The sequence below is a fragment of the Sorex araneus genome, chromosome 2 (genome assembly GCF_027595985.1).
Source record: "Sorex araneus isolate mSorAra2 chromosome 2, mSorAra2.pri, whole genome shotgun sequence".
Taxonomy (NCBI): domain Eukaryota; kingdom Metazoa; phylum Chordata; class Mammalia; order Eulipotyphla; family Soricidae; genus Sorex; species Sorex araneus.
The window spans coordinates 204176547-204193958 of record NC_073303.1 but is presented as its reverse complement, the minus strand read 5'-3'; the positions used below and the strand labels follow the sequence as shown (position 1 = coordinate 204193958).

Below are 17412 nucleotides of genomic sequence, written 5' to 3'. Positions count from 1 at the left end.
TTTCTTATATTTTGATTTATCTGATTTTTATTGTAAGAAACTGCAAATATATATAAAGACAATTTTAAAATAATAGATAAATGGGAAATTTAAAAGATAATTATAAACGTGAGTAGAGACAATGTAAACATATAGCTGAGATATTTTTCTTATACAATAAAATATGTGTAGCCCTGGAAATAAGTGGTGGAGCAAATGTCCCCCACATACCAGGCTCTGAGTTCAGCCTCTCACACTGGTGCTGCATCTCCATCTTGGCACCACCAGGAGTGGCTCTGGGGGGCCCCTAAAGCACTATGCATGTAATAGGAGATGTAAGAGTGGTGTTTGCCAGTGAAAGTGGGAGTACTGACCTCAGGAAACAGAAACACAGTCAGAGAACTCCACCATCTTAAACTAATACATCTGACAGACAACATGGAGAAATTCCTAGAGAAATAACTTATCAGAAGTCTTAGGTGGGGAAAATGGGCACTGGCGAAGGGATTGGTGTTGAACAGTGCACACGTGAATCTCAACTGTGAATAACTTTATAACTTTGTCATTTGCAGTAATTCAGTAAAAAAGAAAGCTCAAGTAATGCAATCATTAGAGAAATTGAGCTGATAGTTAAAAATATTTTCAGAGAGGAAAAAATAGCACTAAAGCCAAATTACTTTATTACTGAACTACTTCAGACTGTAAAGAAAAATCATTCAAATATTCTACAAGTGTTTCAGAGTGAAAAAGGAAAGCCAGTTGTATGAAATTGATATAAATAACTTTGATACGCAATCAGATGTGAGATATAAAATCAAAAGTCAGTATTGGCAATGGATATAAATACAAAAAAAATTTTTTTAAATAGCAAATATAATCTTGGCTTTATTTCAAGAGTAAAATTTGTTTTAACACTTTAAAAGCGATAATTGTCAAGTATATCATTAGCAAAAGAATTTTTTTGTCCTTCCAGTTAACAGGAAAATACATTTGATACATAGAATACCCATTGATGATTTTAAAATCTCGGAGCAGACTAAGAGCAGGAAGGATATCCTTCAGGAACAGAAATATCCAGCATCTTTCCTAAAGTTCTTTGCAGAAGCACCTCCTGAGCAGTGCGGTGGGGCCCAGGCCCCTCCAGGCAACTGTTTGGATAGTTCAGTGCTCACAGCAGTGTGTGCTGCTTGGCCCAGCAGTGTGGGGGCCCCAGGGCCACCTGCCCGTGCTCCTGGACCACCACGCCCGGACCCAGCAGTGCTGCATTCTTCTGGAGGGGTCGGTGCAGTGCCAGGGATTAGACTTGGGCCTTGCTGAGCAGCTCTGGGGGATGCCGTGTAGGGTGGGCAGACACGGAATGAGCTCTCCTGAGTGGGATCTGAAGAATCACAAAAGGAAATAACAAGTGCCTTGAGGCAACCGAATCTGAGAAAACTGGCATATAGAGCGCGCTTACCTCAGTGGAGGGACGAGAAGGGGGTTAGCATGAGATGGGGGACCCTGGGACAGTGGTGGAAGGAAGAGGACATGCTGGTGACGGAATGCTTTAGGTCTGAAGCCCTGCCACTGACAGTATTGTAAACCAGTGTCTAAACTCAAAATGCATGTATTACTAAAAAAGAAAGACGGAATTTAGTTAGATTGATGAATTACAAAACTTAGGTAAATGAAAGCTAAGTGTAGTTCTTTTTTTATTTAGTCACAGAAATTATAGTTATTCACTGTTGGATTTCAGGTATACAATGTTTCAACTCCAACCTCTTCACCAGTGTCCACACACACACACACACACACACAGTGTTTCTGCACTGTAGCTTACAGTCGTGTTACTGAGAGGGTTTCATACATCACACCTGACCACCGTTCAGCACCCCTCCTCCTCCTGGCTGAATGCTTCCCTACGCCATCGGTGTTGTTCCCTCCCCATCTTATCCCCGGCTGCTCCCACTGCCTCACTCAGCAACTGTCTGTTTCCTACTGAGTACCAGTTTCCATCTTCTTTGTTTCCGTTGTCTTTGGGTAGAAACTAAAATACTATTCAAAGTAAGAAACAAAGCCATAAACACTCTGGCATAGATTAACAAAAGCCTTAAATGGAAATTTTTTTTCACTATTAAAAATAATTGGTCTGGACTGGAGGGGTAGCTCAACGTTCAGATCCTGTGCTTTTTAGGGGCCTGGGTTAAATTTCCAACACTATGAATGTCCCCTGGGCACCAAGCAGGAGTAACCCCTAGGCGCTGGGCTGGGAGTAGCCCCAGCACCCCCTGATGTAGCCACAAAATACAGCCAAACAGAAATGGGTCTAAATCCCGGCAGCTCAGCTGTTTGAGTGACTGCTCTGTTGTCTGTGATCTCTGTCCCCACCACAGTGCTTCCAGCTGTCAGGCAGCTCGCTTGTGCCAACCCAGAAACCAGACACGATGTGCAAGGGCCAGAGAGAAGGCCCAGGGAGGCTGGAGCACCTCCGTTGCACCCAGGAGTACTCAGTTTGACCTTGCCACCACCTGGCCCCCCCAAACAACACCAGGAGTGGTCCCAGGCACCAGGCCAGGAAGCGAATGTGAGCCCTGGTCATTACCACAGCAGCAGAGAGGAAAGTGGGTAGCTGGTTAGCCTAAGCACCTCAGAAGGAAGATTCGTCTGTGTGTGCCTGTTGCCTCTGTCCCCTTTCATGCTTGTGAAAGTCAGACGTCTAAGTTCGGTTCTCTTGCTTCCAGGGCAAGGTGAATAAATCGTGGTTCGTGGGGTTAAAGTTCTCTCTCAAGGTCCCAGTGCTGCTGATCGGATGTGGCCTGGAGAAGCCAATTGTGTTCCCTGGAGTAGGTCGGTCATGGGACGTGTCTCTGGTGATGCAGGAAAAACAAGTTCTCGGGCCTTTTTCTGCTCAGACCTGTCGAGCCACCACTGACTACGGGAGCTGGCACCAGCCCAGCAGGAAGCAGTGACAAGGGGGTGGGATTCTCTGCGTGTTCCTGTGAGGCCACCGTGCTTTGGACTGCTGGCTGAATGTCCTGGTTCCAGTCCGGTTGAGCTGGTGGAACAGTGGCTCCACCTCAGCCTGTCCCAGAATGCTGCTGGGCTTCAGGGGACGTGAGGGTGGCCGGGCAGGGACAAGACGAGAAGGGGCAAGTACGAGTTCCTCCAGAGCGAGAGGATCGATGAACGAACCTTCTTTCTTACTGGTGATAAAGGCAAGTGTCAGAGCAAACTGAAGGCAAGGTGCTAGCAATCTCCTGCCTTTCTTTCTTCCAAAACAACAAAAAATAAAGCAATAAAAGCCTCTTTATAGTATTTTAAAGCAGATCTCTGTGGATTTTCATATTCATCTTGATTCTTTTACTTACTGACAAACGTGAATATTTATAACACTGTTGGCTACATCAGTCGTCAGCAGCTTTGAAAGAAAATCTTGGAGCTTCTCCGTAGGAAGTGGGGCACACCCTCCAGGGCCGGGCCAGCTTCCGCCATTAGGCAAGGAAAGGTGTCAGGTGCAGAGGTATCTGATGGGTGAAGGAGCCTTTGGGAAAAAACAGACTTTAGCTTTTGTCCAAGGGCTTATGATCTGGAATCATCTATAGATCTTTTTTTTTTAAACATTGCAAATTCAACCAAAAGTGTATCATTTCATCCCTGTTTTGATTTAACATGTTTTCTAGGCCAGCAAGATTATGAAAGAGTGACATTTGCTCTTTCCACCTAGTTTTCTATTTTAAATCTTATAGCCCTTTTTGTTGTATATAAAACATAAGATGTGGGCCGGAGCAATAGTGCAGTGGAGAGGGCATTTGCCTTGCACGCGACTGACCTGGATTCAATGTCCTGCATCCCATATGGTCCCCAAGTACTGCCAGGAGTGATATCTGAGTGCCGGGAATAGTCCCTGAGCACAGCTGAGTGTGACCCAAAACAAAAATTAAATGTAAGCTGTAAATGTAAAACCATTAGAATAATTTTCAAGTGACTTAAGAATATGTCTTCTTCATTACAGTAGAGAAGCATCCTGTTTTTTAGATCAGTGTATCACTGTCATCCAGTTGCTCATCAATTTGCTCAAGTGGGTACCAGTAACGTCTCCATTGTGAGACTTTTTGTTACTGTTTTTGGCCTATCAAATATGCCACAGGTAGCTTGCCAGGCTTTGCTGTGCAGGCAGGATACTCTCAGAAGCTTGCAAGGCTCTCTGAGAGTGACAGAGGCATCAAACCCGGGTCCCCGGGTTGGCCGTGTGCAACATAAATGACTTACCCTCTGTGCTAAATTACATTGTGGCCTTAGTACTGTTATTATTTTATTGGATTTGGGGGCCTGAACACCACAGGATGTAGCAAAACTCTTCACCCCCAAATAGATAATCACTATCACTATCATATCATCCCGTTGACCGTCGATTTGTTTAAGCAGGCCCAGTAACGTCTCCATTTTTCCTACCCCTGAGATTTTAGCAGCCTCTCTTTACTCGTCCTGCCACATTGGAGGCTCTTTCAGGGTCAGGAGAATGAGACCCATCATTGTTACTATATTTGGCATATAAATAGGCCATGGGGAGCTAGCCAGGCTCTCCCATTGTGGGCAGGAAGCTCTCGGTAGCTTGCCAGGTTCTTTGAGAAGGAGAACCAGGCTATAAGATGTCTCGCAGCCGCAAAGCACTTCCAGGAGTTTGGTTTTATACTCTCTGGATGTTGGCCGTTGCTGGGTTTACACGGCGCTGGGGACAGTTTGTGGGTGTGACTGCCTAGCTACTGGAAAATGGGGGATCTGGGCGGAAGAGGCCCAGTCCTGATCCAAGCAGGCTTGGAGATCTCAGCAGAGTCTTGCCCCGGTGCCTGGCTGTCTTCACCAGGGCCCCTCCGAGGGGGTAGGTTGAGTCTCCCTCTGCGCCCAGAGCAGAGCCCAGGCAGCCGAAGACCTGCGGAACCCAGCCTCAGCCATGCTCAAGGCCACTCTCCAAATGCTTGGACGAGCCTCATGCATGAAGGAACTTGCAGAAGAACCCAGGTGTGCGGGACCCGGGGCTGAGATCTCCCGGGCTAAGTTACACCTGAATTAGACTAACTTGTCTCAAGGGAAACACTGCTGGCTCAGGACCATCACCTCTCACAGTCACGGAGGGGTGGCTCCTGCTTTTTTCTCTCCCTCTAAAACCTGGACAAACGATCCCAGTAACCGCTTTCTCACTGAGGGCGAGAGGAGGAGACCAATGAGCTGGAAGGGAAAGTGCCTTTGACATTTCAATCGGTCGCCACCCCACCTGGGGCCTCAGGGACGGCCGGCCACTCTTCTGCCGACCTGCAACCATCAGCCACATTTCTATTTGTCCTAATCACTCTCCTGCGCTCCCAAGTCATTGTTCTTACTGATGAGATCATTAATTAAAAAAATGAATCCCCGGGACTGGAATGATAGTACAGCAGGTAGGGTGTTTGCCTTGCATGCGGCCGACCCGGGTTCGATTCCCAGCATCCCATATGGTCCCCTGAGCACCGCCAGGAGTAAGTCCTGAGTGCAGAGCCAGGAATAACCCCTGTGCATTGCCAGGTGTAACCCAAAAAGCAAAAAAAATAAAAAATAAAAATAAATTAATTAAATTCCTCGTGTGTGGGACTTGCAGATTCCCAGTGAGGGAGCAACAGAGACTCAAGGCTAGAGAACGGGGACTGACACCTCAGCTGGGGGGACACACTGGTGACGCATGGGGTGGAGAGGGAATGACATTTGTAAGAAATCGTTATGAATTGTAAGGCAAAAAAGTTTTAAGTAATAAAATATATATATTAATGCAAACAAAAATAATTTTGGGGACCCTCTGTGCCTAAAGACTTTGATTCCAGAGACCTAACACATTCGGGCATCCAGCGCAGCTTCTTATAGCAATGCACTGGGACTGTGAACTGGGCTGCAACTCTGTGCTGCCCAGGGGTAGATCTTTCCTCCCCACCCTGTCTTCCTGCACGGAAAATGGCGGCGGCAACGTCCACATGGCAGGAGCCATCGTCTAAGACCCCTAACCCAGAGGTATATGATTTTTATGCTTGGGGCTCCTAGGGAATCATGGGAAGTGGGTGTAACCGGCACGCCCTCAGTCCAGATAAATTTGGAGCTGCTGAGAGTGAAACGGACCCTCTGCACCTAAAGATTTTGATTCCAGAGACTTCTTACAGCAATGCACTGGGACTGTGAGCTGGGCTATGCAATTTCAGGCAGAATTTTCCCTGGACTTTATACAGAAATCCAAAACCATGCGGATGCAGTTGCGTCCACGCGACTTAACATCTATAATTGTCAACAATGTGAAATGGTTCCTTTTGAGCAGGTCTGACTTGGGGGGGGAAACTCCAAATAATAACAGTGAGTTTTTGTTGAAATATTGGAGGTTATTAATGTAGCAGCCACCTCTCTGGACTGTGAACTAAGCAGCAACCCCACACCGGCCGAGAAGAGGAAATATCCCTCTTTCCCAGTTGTTTCCCATTTTCAGGGAGAAACACGGCATGGCGTCCACCATACTATGAGGCACGGAAAGGGGAATGAGGGGGGGAAAAAAAGGAAAAGGGAAAAGAAAAAAAAAGAAGAGTTATGTACTTGGAGTAGGGGGGCTACATATCTCTTCATTCTCAGCAATGGAAAACTAATTATCAAATGCTTCCTTGGTGGTAAGGCTGTCTTTCTTGGGGGGAAACTCCAACAACAATAGTGAGTTTTGTGTTGAAATATGGAACATAATCAAGGTAAAGAGAAAATGAAGTGAAATTCATCAGTTGTACAGTTGGGGGTGGGAGGGCGGGGGCGGGGGGTACACTGGGGTTTTTGGTAGTGGAATATGGGCACTGGTGAAGGGATGGGTGTTTGAATATGTATAACTGAGACATAAACCTGAGAACTTTGTAACTTTCCACATGGTGATTCAATAAAAATTAAAAAAAAATTTGGGAATTGTCACAAACAACATTGTATGGAAATATTTTAAAAATTAAAATAGAGGGGCTGGAGTCATAGCACAGCGGGTAGGGCATTTGCCTTGCACATGGCTGACCTGAGTTCGATTCCCAGCATCCCACATGGTCAAATAGATAATAGATGTTCTATTGTCTTTGAATTTAGCTACCTCCTTTCTGTCTCAGTTTTCAGAAACAATCTAAGGGTCAGAGAGAGAGAGTACAAAGTTAAGCACTGACTTTGCATGCAGCGAACCCAAGGTCAAGCCTCACCACCACATGTGGTCCCCTGAGCACCGCCAGGAGTGATTCCTGAGCACAGAGCCAGCAGTGATCCCCGAGCACTGCCTGGGTGCTCCTTTGCTCCTCCCCCCAAATCTGAGCTTCATTCTCATTAGTATAATTAGCCATGATACATTACACTAACTTTACTGTGAGTGTGCTCTGCTTTTATTGGGTTCTTACATTGTTTTGACCCACTCTTCCTACATACCCTACAGTATGTGAGCCCCAGTAAACTTCAAATGCACCCATTAACAAGTTTGAGTAGCACGTGCAGTTTTCTGTGACACTCTGCATAATTAGTCATTATGTGAGTTTGCTGCATGTATATTCACCCAGTCAAGTAGGCTCTCGTGCCTGGAAGGGGTTGATGGGAGCACCTCTGTCACTCATGTAAAGAGCATGGAGCAGTGTAGGCTGATGTTTTAAGGTAGATTAGTAGTTTGTATGAGGTTACTGTTGCATAAAGTTTCCATATAATAGGGAATTCACGGTTAAGGTGATGTTTTAAGTTTTGTTAAATTGAGTGTCTGTAATGTATTTGTTTATGTATTACCCACCACAGGGACTAACTGATCTATTTCTACCATCCCAAAATGTTCTCTCTGTCCTCTGCTGTCATTCCTTACTCATTCCTGTTCCAGATAATTATAGGTCTGCTCGTTGTATTTGTAAAATCATTTTTCCATTTCTGAATTCAATAGAATTTAGACTACTTTTGTGAAACTTTTCCCACTGAAAACAATGAATGAGGATTTTTTTTGTAGATTCATTTCTTATTGTTGTGAAGTAGTACTCTCTTGTAGGAATATACCACAATTTAATCATTCAACTATTTTTGAACATTTGCTTTCAATTTGGTGCTATTATTTAACAAAGCCATTATGAATGTTTATAAGTCTTTGTGTGGACATATGATTTTATTTATTTAGGAAAATGCCTAGTTTGAATTACAAGCTATGTAATAAATGTATGTTTAATTTTATGAGATGCCATAATGCTTTATGCCATGACTATAACATACATTCCTAAGATGTATGGGATTTCCAATTTTTTCATTTTCTTAACAAAACTTGGTATTACCTATCTTTTGTATTTTAGCTTTCTAGTGAAAAGCTTACGTGGTACCTCAGAAAAAAAATGTTAACTTGCTTTTCTAAGTGGCTAATGCCTTGTTATGATGTGGCATGTATATCTTCTTTGATGATGAAGTGTTTTGTTCAGGTCTTAATTTTCCTTTTATTTTTGATCTGTCATCCCATTGCCCATCAATTTGCTCGAGCAGGCACCACCAGTAATGTCTCCATTGTGAGACTTGTTGTTACTGTTTTTGGCATATCAAATACACCACAGGTAGCTTGCCAGGCTCTGTCGTGCGGGCAAGATAATCTCGGTAGCTTGCTGGACTCTCCGATAGGGATGGAGGAATCGAACCCAGGATGGCCATGTGCAAGGCAAATGCCCTACCTGCTGTGCTATCGCTCCAGCTCTTATTTTTGATATGAGAATGATATGAGAATATGAAATGTGAAATTCACATTTAAAAATATGAACCCATTTTAATGTGAACAAAAATGGCGTAGTGTCCATTGAGAGCTGGGCCAACATCACCGAATTCTGGTGTTTTGTGCATGCCATTCTTCACGATTGCCCTGGCAGTGCTGCAGTCTGTCTGTGTTCAGTTGTGCACCTCCTTCATCTAGTTCCAGAATACACTCATTCCACGTTAAAGAGGAAACAGTCATCCCTATTTTATTCTTTCCCTGCTCCCTGGTGACCGTAATTCTATGCTCTGTCTGTATGGATTTAACTTTTCTATTTCATAAAAATGAAATTACATAATTAGTGATACATTGTATCTTTTTAATCCATTGTATTGGATTGTGATTTTTATTTCAAGAGTAATTTATGTACTGTAGATGTGAGGTACCTGTGAAGACCTTAGTCATTCATGTATATATATAGTATATGTCACTGTGTCACTGTCATCACTATCATCCCGTTGATCCTTGAGTTGCTCGAGTGGGCGCCAGTAATGTCTCTATTCATCCTAGCCCTGAGATTTTAGCAGACTCTCTTTACTCATTCTTCCAGTGGTGCTGCATTAGGGGCTCTTCAGGGTAAGGGGAATGAGACCCATCACTGTTACTGTATTTGGCATATCGAATATGCCACGGAGAGCTTGCCAGGCTCTGCCATGTGGGCAGGATGCTCTTGGTACCTTGCCAGGTTCTCCGAGAGGGAGAACTAGGCTATAAGAGGTCACACGCAGCATGCTTCCAAGAGCTTTGTTTTATAGTCTCTGGATCTTGGCTGTTGATGGGGTTACATGGTGCCGGGAGCAGTTTGTGGGTGTGGCTGCCTAGCTACTAGAAAATGGGGGATCTGGATGGAGAAGACCCAGTCCTGATCCGAGCAGGCTTGGACATCTCAGTCCTGGGTCCCGCACATATGGGTTCTTCTGCCAGTTCCTTCACGCATGAGGCTCGTCTGAACATGTGGAGAGGGGCCTTGAGCTTGCCTGTGGCTGGGTCTGGAGGTCTTCGGCTGCCGGGGCTCTGCTCGGGGAGGGAAGGGAAACTCAACCCGCCCCTCTCCGAGGGGCCCCGGTGAAGACAGCCAGGCACAGGGGCAGGAGACTCTGCACAGTATATACATGACATAGAAAAATAGTCTCATAGCTATGGTTTTCCTACTTGTTTTATAGTGATATCTTTCAAAGATCAGAAGTTCATATTTTTTTAAATTGAAATTCTATGGCTTAGAAAGCTATGATCATGGCTTTTCGTGCACATATTCCAACACCACTCCCACCACCAGTGTCCCCTCCCTCTCGCAATGACCCCCAAGCCCCTCCCTCTCCCCCAACTCAGTTGAATCAGTTCTCCCATTGTTTTGCCTTTGGACCATTATTGCTGTCTTGCTATATAACTTTAAGTCCCACATATGAGAGAGATCCTTCTGTGTCTATCCCTTTCCAGAAGTTTAAATTTTAATATGTCTTAGTCCTTTGTGTGTGTGTGTGCTTTTGTGTCAAAACAGAAATACTTATCTCAAACTTACTAATATTTTCCCCCTCTTTTTCCTCCATAATTTTTATAAAATTTTCCCCCTTTTATAGTTCTTTAAGAGATTTTGTTTTAATGTGGGGTCTCCATCAGCTGTGCTCACAACTCACTTCGACTGTCCTTGGGGATCCCTTGGGGAGGGGCTCAGGGGTGGGGTCAGTGCATACACAGTGCAGCCATCAAGCCTGGTGTTCAAGGCAAGCATCATACCCTCTGCACTACCTCTCCGTTCTTGAAAGAGGTTTTCCCCCCTCCTTTTTATTTATTTTAAAAAAATTAAAGAACCATGATTTATACAGTTACTGATACAAGCATACAGTATCCCAACACCAGTCCCTCCTCCAGAGTTTCCATGCCCCCTCCCGTCCTGCCCCTCCCGTCTCCTTCCGTCCCCCTCCTGCCACCCTGACAGGCACGTTCAGAGTTTGGTGACTTAGATTAGGTCCCTGTGCTTTGGGTGTACAGCTACATCACTGTCCCACATCACCGGGCTACCCACGGCCCCTGGCCCTGCACCTGTCATTACCTCCCTTTCTCCTCTTCTTACTTTCCCCTCAGTTCTTTCCCTTCTGTGCCCTTCTCCTCCCTATTCCCCGGGGCCAAGGTCTATCTAGGCAGTCCCCTTTTACTGTAGAACATTTCCTTGTCCAGTTACTCTAGTTAGATAAGTCAGATCATCCTTTGTTTATCTTCCTTTTTCTAACTCACTTCGCCTAACATGGTATCTTCCAGTTCCAGTCAGGTCCCAGCAAATTGAATGGCTTTATCATTCCTTGCACTGCATAGTACCTGGAAGAGAATTTAAAGGAAAAGTCTTGAAAGCTAAATATATGAAGACTTGGAATTATAACAAATCTAATTATAAGTATTGGAAGATAAAGTTGATTAAACTTCCAGAAGGAGATGGAAAATATGAAAGAAAAGAAAATCAAAGGCATGCTTCCCTTAGGAGCACAGATACTAAAATTGGAATAATACAGAGATGTGGATGGCCCCTGGGTAAAAATTCAACATGCAAATTCATGAAACATTTCATACTTGTGAAGTAGGAGGAAAATTAAAAAAATGCAAAGAAGTGATCTAGGATATTCAATGACCAGAATGAACAAAGAAGAAAAATGAAGGGCAGAAAATAATGATGAAATGATTCAGGGGTGAAAAGAATTTCATCTGTGAAAGCAGCAGCCCAGTTACTACTCCCCTAGAGCAGAGTAGCATCTCCAGAGTACAAGTGATGAGCAGCAGGAGGGTGCTTGCTCGTACCTGGCACACCAGGTTCCATCCTGGGCATCTCCTGTCGTCCACCAGGCACAGCCAGGAGTAATTCCTGGATGTAGAGCCAGGAATAACCCCTGAGCATTGCCGAATGTGCCTCCCCACTCCCACCCCCCCAAAAAAAAAAAAGGAAAAAGCAAATTTTCTCCAAAAGTGTTAGCAGTGCTGTGGAATCTAAAATAGGCCCCCAGTTCTCAGAGGTAATTTCATTTTCAAGATTAGACTTTTAAAAAGAATTTCCATCTAATGAATTTCCATCTGGAAAGAGGTTCTGCATGTTGTAGATGTCCTGTAAAGTTGGCTTATGTCATCCTGAGGCAGGGCAGACCACAGTGGTGAGGCTCATGTCCATGGCACCTGGCGCTGCACTCAGGGATCACTCCCAGCAGGGCTCGGCGAGGGGGAATCACACTTGTGCGGGGTGTGTGCACGGCAAACACCCTATCCACTGCACTCGCTTTCTAGCCCCTGAATCCTTTATTGTAATATGTACAACTTTCCTTTTTGAATGTTCCATTTCATTCTTCAAAACTAGGGTCTCCGGGTTAACACTGGTTTCGTCCCAGGTAGACCCCATAGCATCAGCACAGAGCTGAGCAACACGGCGTCCGAGGGCCACGCTGCTCTACTGGCTGGTGAGCGGAGAGCTGCTGGGAGGGGACCCCAGACCTCCCGAGCTCCTCTTGGAGCCCCCCGCCCTCCAAAGATTCATTCTTCAAATCTGCCAAGTTTTCTGTATCGCTTATTTCATTTTTGGGTTGTTTGTTCTTTTTTAATTAGCCGTTACATTTTATACTTTTAATTATAGTGTCACAAGTCAGTTCTATTAGTGGGATGGAATATTTTTCCATTCTTTTCCCTTTTTCTTTTGGAGAGGACACGCCCGGCAGGGCTCTCTGCTCAGGGACCAAGCCTGGGTTATCCACAGGCAGGCAGGCACACTACCTGCTGCACTATCTCTTCAGCCCCTGTAGTTGGGGATTTTTATTTCAGCATATCGTCAATTGAATTTACCCCATGACAAGACTAATCAATGGTATTTTCTTTGAAAGAGAACTTAATTTCTCTTGCAAACCAGGAAAGCCTGTATACCAGGGAGACTTGAACAGATCTAGACTTACATTCAGTTTTAGCAAACTTACTGTTTAAGGTTAATACTTCACACTGAGCTTTTCTTTCTGTGTTTTTGTCACCTGTCCTTTCTGAGTTACACTTTCCTTTATAGTCTCATCTTTAAAATCATTTTGCTGCTTCCTTGTCAGTTGGGCTGTTTTTTGGGGGAGGAAACTCCAACAACAATAGTGAGTTTTGTGTTGAAATATGGAATGTAATCAAGGTAAAGAGAAAATGAAGTGAAGTTTATTAGTTACGCAGGCAGGGGTGGGAGTTGGAGGGTGGGAGGTATACTGGGGTTTTTTGTGGTGGAATATGGGCACTGGTGAAGGGATGGGTGTTTGAGCATTGTATAACTGAGACATAGGCCTGAGAACTTTGTAACTTTCCACATGGTGATTCAATGAAATAAATAAAAAAAATTTAAAAAATTAAAATCATTTTGCATCTCACTATGTATTTGGGGGCTTACTGACTAATTTTTTCAGGCCCCAGAAAATGTTTTAGGGAATGTATTTTCATGATAAATAAGACTATTTGAATTTTTAAGCAATAAGTATAGATCATCATCTTTTTTTTTGGGGGGGTCACACCCAGCGATGCTCAGGGGTTACTCCTGGCTTTGCACTCAGGAATTACTCCTGGTGGTGCTTGGGGGACCATCTGGGATGCCGGGAATCGAACCCGGGCTGGCCGCATGCAAGGCAAATGCCCTACCCACTGTGCTATTGCTCCGGCCCTAGATCATTATCTTTTGAACTTAAAAAATGGCATGCCACCGGCTACACAGTAGATCCTACTTTATTCCACTGTGAAATACAGGTCTTTAAGCATGTAGCTTGTCCAGAAAGGCCTTTATGATTGTTCTTGTCACCAAAGCTACTCCTTAACTGCATGTTTTTCACGATAGGGGGCAGGCTAAAGATGGCGGGGAAGGAGGCAGTGAGCACTGCTCTTGCATTGGAAGAATCGCCTCTCTTCTGTTAACCCCCTGTGCGGGGCCAGGACAGCAGTGCTTGGTGCAGAGTGCCTGTCCCGTTCCCGTCCCGGACCCCCGACTTACTCCCAGTGGGATCTTTGGGCCCTGCTGCCGTGCCTCCGTGCTACAAGTGGTGCTGACTACATGTCGCCGGCAGGAACCACCCAGCAGCCACAGCAGGCGCAGGCAGAAGGGGGAGGGAGAGTAAAAAGTACACCGCGTGTGGCTTAGAGTTGCCAGGGAAGAACCATCTTCTCCTGCGTTCTGAGCAGTGGCCCTGACACCCGGTCGACAGCTCAACAGTACAGCCTCGATGCCCCGATTCACCCACTCAGGAAGAAGACTACAGTGGTGCTATAGTGAACAAGAAGGAATTTTGTTCTTTGATTTTTTTATCATTATTTAATTGTGTAGTTGCAAACTATCTTACAAAAGAATAAACCTGAATGCTTTTTTGCAGAGTTTGCCTTCTTGTACAAGATGCATGCGGAATGTTCAGTGAAGTGTACGCAGAGGGTCCCCACTTGAATGACCGACAGTTGGAAGGGAAGTGCTGTAAGCTGACAGGAGTGAGGGTCCTACAGAAGGCCACCAGAGAAAGGTAAGGGCACTTTGTGGCAGCATCGTTTGCTACCTAACAGAAATCATGGCTGGTTCTTTTATTAGTCTCATTTCCAATTTTCAGAATACATGCTAGGACCCTAGAGTTTATCTATAAAACACGGTCAGAGATTGAGTGACGCCCGTAGAGTACCTCAGGGAGAAAATGAATTAACAGCAAGATAATTATACGGGCTTGGTGTCTCATAATTTTTAAATATACAAAGTATCATGTGTGCACATTTTTAATTCTAAAGGTTTATTTTCTGTGTTTTCCTAGCCATAAGAATAAGGCAATTTCCCTTGAATCATCTTACGTAAATAAAAATATGATTTAGTGAAAAGGCATTTTCTAAGATTTAAACAGAATTCTAAAATTGGCTTCCATAGTAAAAAAGCTTTGATATGTTAATGAAGGTTTCATGAACATATTTTTAATGAATGTTATCTGTCACATTTCATGGCACCTCATCCAATATTGTTTTATGTCAACATAGAATGGTATCTAGATCTGATATCGAGTATGTCTGTTAGGCCTCCGGTTATCATCTTCATCTCAGAGTTAGTGGGAAGAGGAGACACTCTCAGTGGCACTGTCTCACTGCACAGACGGTTGGTATGGGTTCATCGGGGGTCTAGTCGCACAGGGGCCCTCCGGATAGTGGCTCTCCCAGCGCTCCGGACGTTCATGCTTTCTTTGTAATAAAGTCTGAGTCTGCAGCAGTCTCTGAGGGAGATAAATTTCACAAATTACTCTCTTACTTTCCTCTTCCTTATCTAAACACTGTGGTTTACAAGATTGTTCATAATGGAATTGTCTGGGCACTCAGTGCTCAGCATAGATCGTGCGCCCCAAACCCTGGCCCAGTGTCTCTCACTCTCACCCACCCCCAGGCCTGCTCTCTAAGCGGCACCATGTGATGTTTCAAATGGGATCACTGCGGAGCACATGAAGTGCTCATGACTGGGTTCCAGCCGTGCAGTGTCCCGGCACCCCTGCCCTCACAGTGGAGCTGTCACTCAGACGTGTGAGTTCGGTAGCTCGGCTTGCATCTCTCCCAGACTCGCGTGGAGGCCTGGTGCTGTGGATGCCGGGCCACTGGCCGCTGCTCTCCTTCAGCAGTTAGTCCCTCGCTGTTCTGACTGGGGTGCGAGGTTTTTGTTGGTTTGTTTGTTTTACAGTATTAGGGGTTTTGACTCTAATACTCACGCATGCGAATAACCGAGCCACGCCCCAGGTCCTTGAAGCGTCACCCACTGGGTTTCCTGACTGTTCTGGCCTAGCTGTGGTTGCTCCAGAGCTGCGCGTTGCCAGCCTTTGCCTTTGGGAGGCATCTCTGCTGCCATCTCGTCTGCTTCCCTGCCAGCGAGTATCCTCTCTGCCTGCCGCTTTTCCCGGGAGACGGCGATTTCATGGTTGCATCTTCCCTGAGGTTTAGAAATGTTTGCTTTGTAGCTGAAAGGATGGGTATATTATAAATCTAATTGTCTTAATCGATTTGGGGGTATCCATATATTTGTAAAACATATCCAGGCATGCGCAAAGCTTTTGGTTTTGTTTTTCAGTGTGGGGCCATAGCTGGCTGTGCTCAGGGCTTACTCCGCTCTGTTCTCAAGATCAGTCCCGGTGGGCTCAGTGGGCTGCGTGGGGTGTCAGGGATGGAGCCAGAGTCAGCCAGGTGCAAGGCAGGCCCCCCCATTGTACCACCACCTTGGCCCAGGCACACACAACTTAACCAGGTCCTGTACGCCTTCTCCATATTAGATACCAACCGTCTTTCCCTACTCAGTTTTGAAGCCACAAGCGCCAGCCAGTGCTGTTGCTCCTGAGTGCGTCTCCCCTTCAGTGTCACATAGGAGGAGGTTGGCTTGACGGAACTCTGCACGAAAAGCTTCACACCTGCGCAAGGTGGGAGCCGGGCAGGCTCCCCCTGCGTACTGCTGGCAGGGTCCTGGTCCGCTGTGTGCAGGGAAACCCTCGTGCTGTTTCCCCGGCCCTGGGGCATCTGCCTGTGATGAGAGGACCAGGCCTGGGATCCAGAACATTCATATTGTATGTGTAGCAGGAGCCTAACTTGAGTTGACTAAACCCGAATCCAAATTGCTATCCATTATGGTGCCATAGGAAACTGTCTTTCCATGGCAGAAATTTGTTTTCTGGCCGGCTTGTCCTTTCATGGCAGGACTCTTGGAACTCATCCACTGTCAAGCTGGCGTTAAACTGGTGGTTGCATATTTGATTCTTTTGTAGGTTGAAACTAATTATTTTTCTTTTCTCTTTATGGGTGGTAGGGCTCCCAGGCAGTGCTCAGGAGGTGGGAGAGGACACTTCTGGATCTCCTTTGTTCTCTGTGGGCCAGTCAGTCCAATACTCAGCCCAGTGCTGGTCCCAGTGGTGCTGCTGGGGTCACCAGACTCCACTCACAAGTGCTGGGGGAGGGGTGTGCGTTTCGGGGGATCTCCTGTCTGTGTGTGCCAGATGTGTCTTCTCACCCTTTGAGCTGCCTTCCAGGTTGGGGGACTTCGAGAGGAGATGGATTTCTTTATCTTCTATAGCTTATTTATGCATGCAGCCAGACAAATACATGTTTAGTTTGCCTTTTTGTTCTTTTGGAAGCTATGTTTCTTCAAAACAAATTATTAAATTGTATTGGAATGCTCGATGTTATAATTGCCTATTAGTGATCTCATCCATTGTCAGTCATCCATCCATGGCCACAGTTCTCTATTTTTTTTCCAAATTACTGTGTTTCATAGCAACCTCTCACAAACTTTAACAAAATATAGTTTATAAACCTTAATAAAGTAACTTACCAAATGCAAACTAAAATAATTACATAATTCTAATATCTAGTACAGAAAATAACTTGGTTTTGCCAATTAAAAGTTAGATGTCGGGGCTAAATAATGACCCTTTAGATCTTGAGTACCAGGTTGTCTCCGGTCTGGCTATCGTCACAGAACGCCACTCCTTCCGATGACCTCTGCAGTGGCTGGGCGGCCTCAGGTGTGGGCAGGAGGCATGCTGTTGGACTCAGCACCGCACGCGTTGCTCTCTGCCTGCTCCACGTGAGGCAGCCAGGAGTAACCCGATAAATTTTCATTTTTTTTTAATGTAGGAGTGCTGCTCTTTATTCCGCCACTGAGCTGCCCAATAGATTTTCTGTCTCTCTGACTTGTT

At 45.4% G+C, this 17412-nt stretch overlaps 1 protein-coding gene and 1 non-coding gene across 2 annotated transcripts in view; both read left to right on the top strand.

Annotated features, from left to right (window-relative positions):
- The window catches only part of SPIDR (scaffold protein involved in DNA repair), a 373264-nt gene that overhangs the window by 286611 nt on the left and 69241 nt on the right, over positions 1–17412 (top strand). The window contains exon 11 of the mRNA XM_055129012.1: positions 14092–14232. Within this exon, the coding sequence (XP_054984987.1) occupies positions 14092–14232 (141 nt within the window). The remainder of the gene's footprint in view (positions 1–14091; positions 14233–17412) is intronic.
- On the top strand, positions 11201–11306 carry LOC129402923 (U6 spliceosomal RNA). Its single transcript, XR_008628939.1, has one exon. It is a non-coding gene; the product is annotated as a U6 spliceosomal RNA (small nuclear RNA).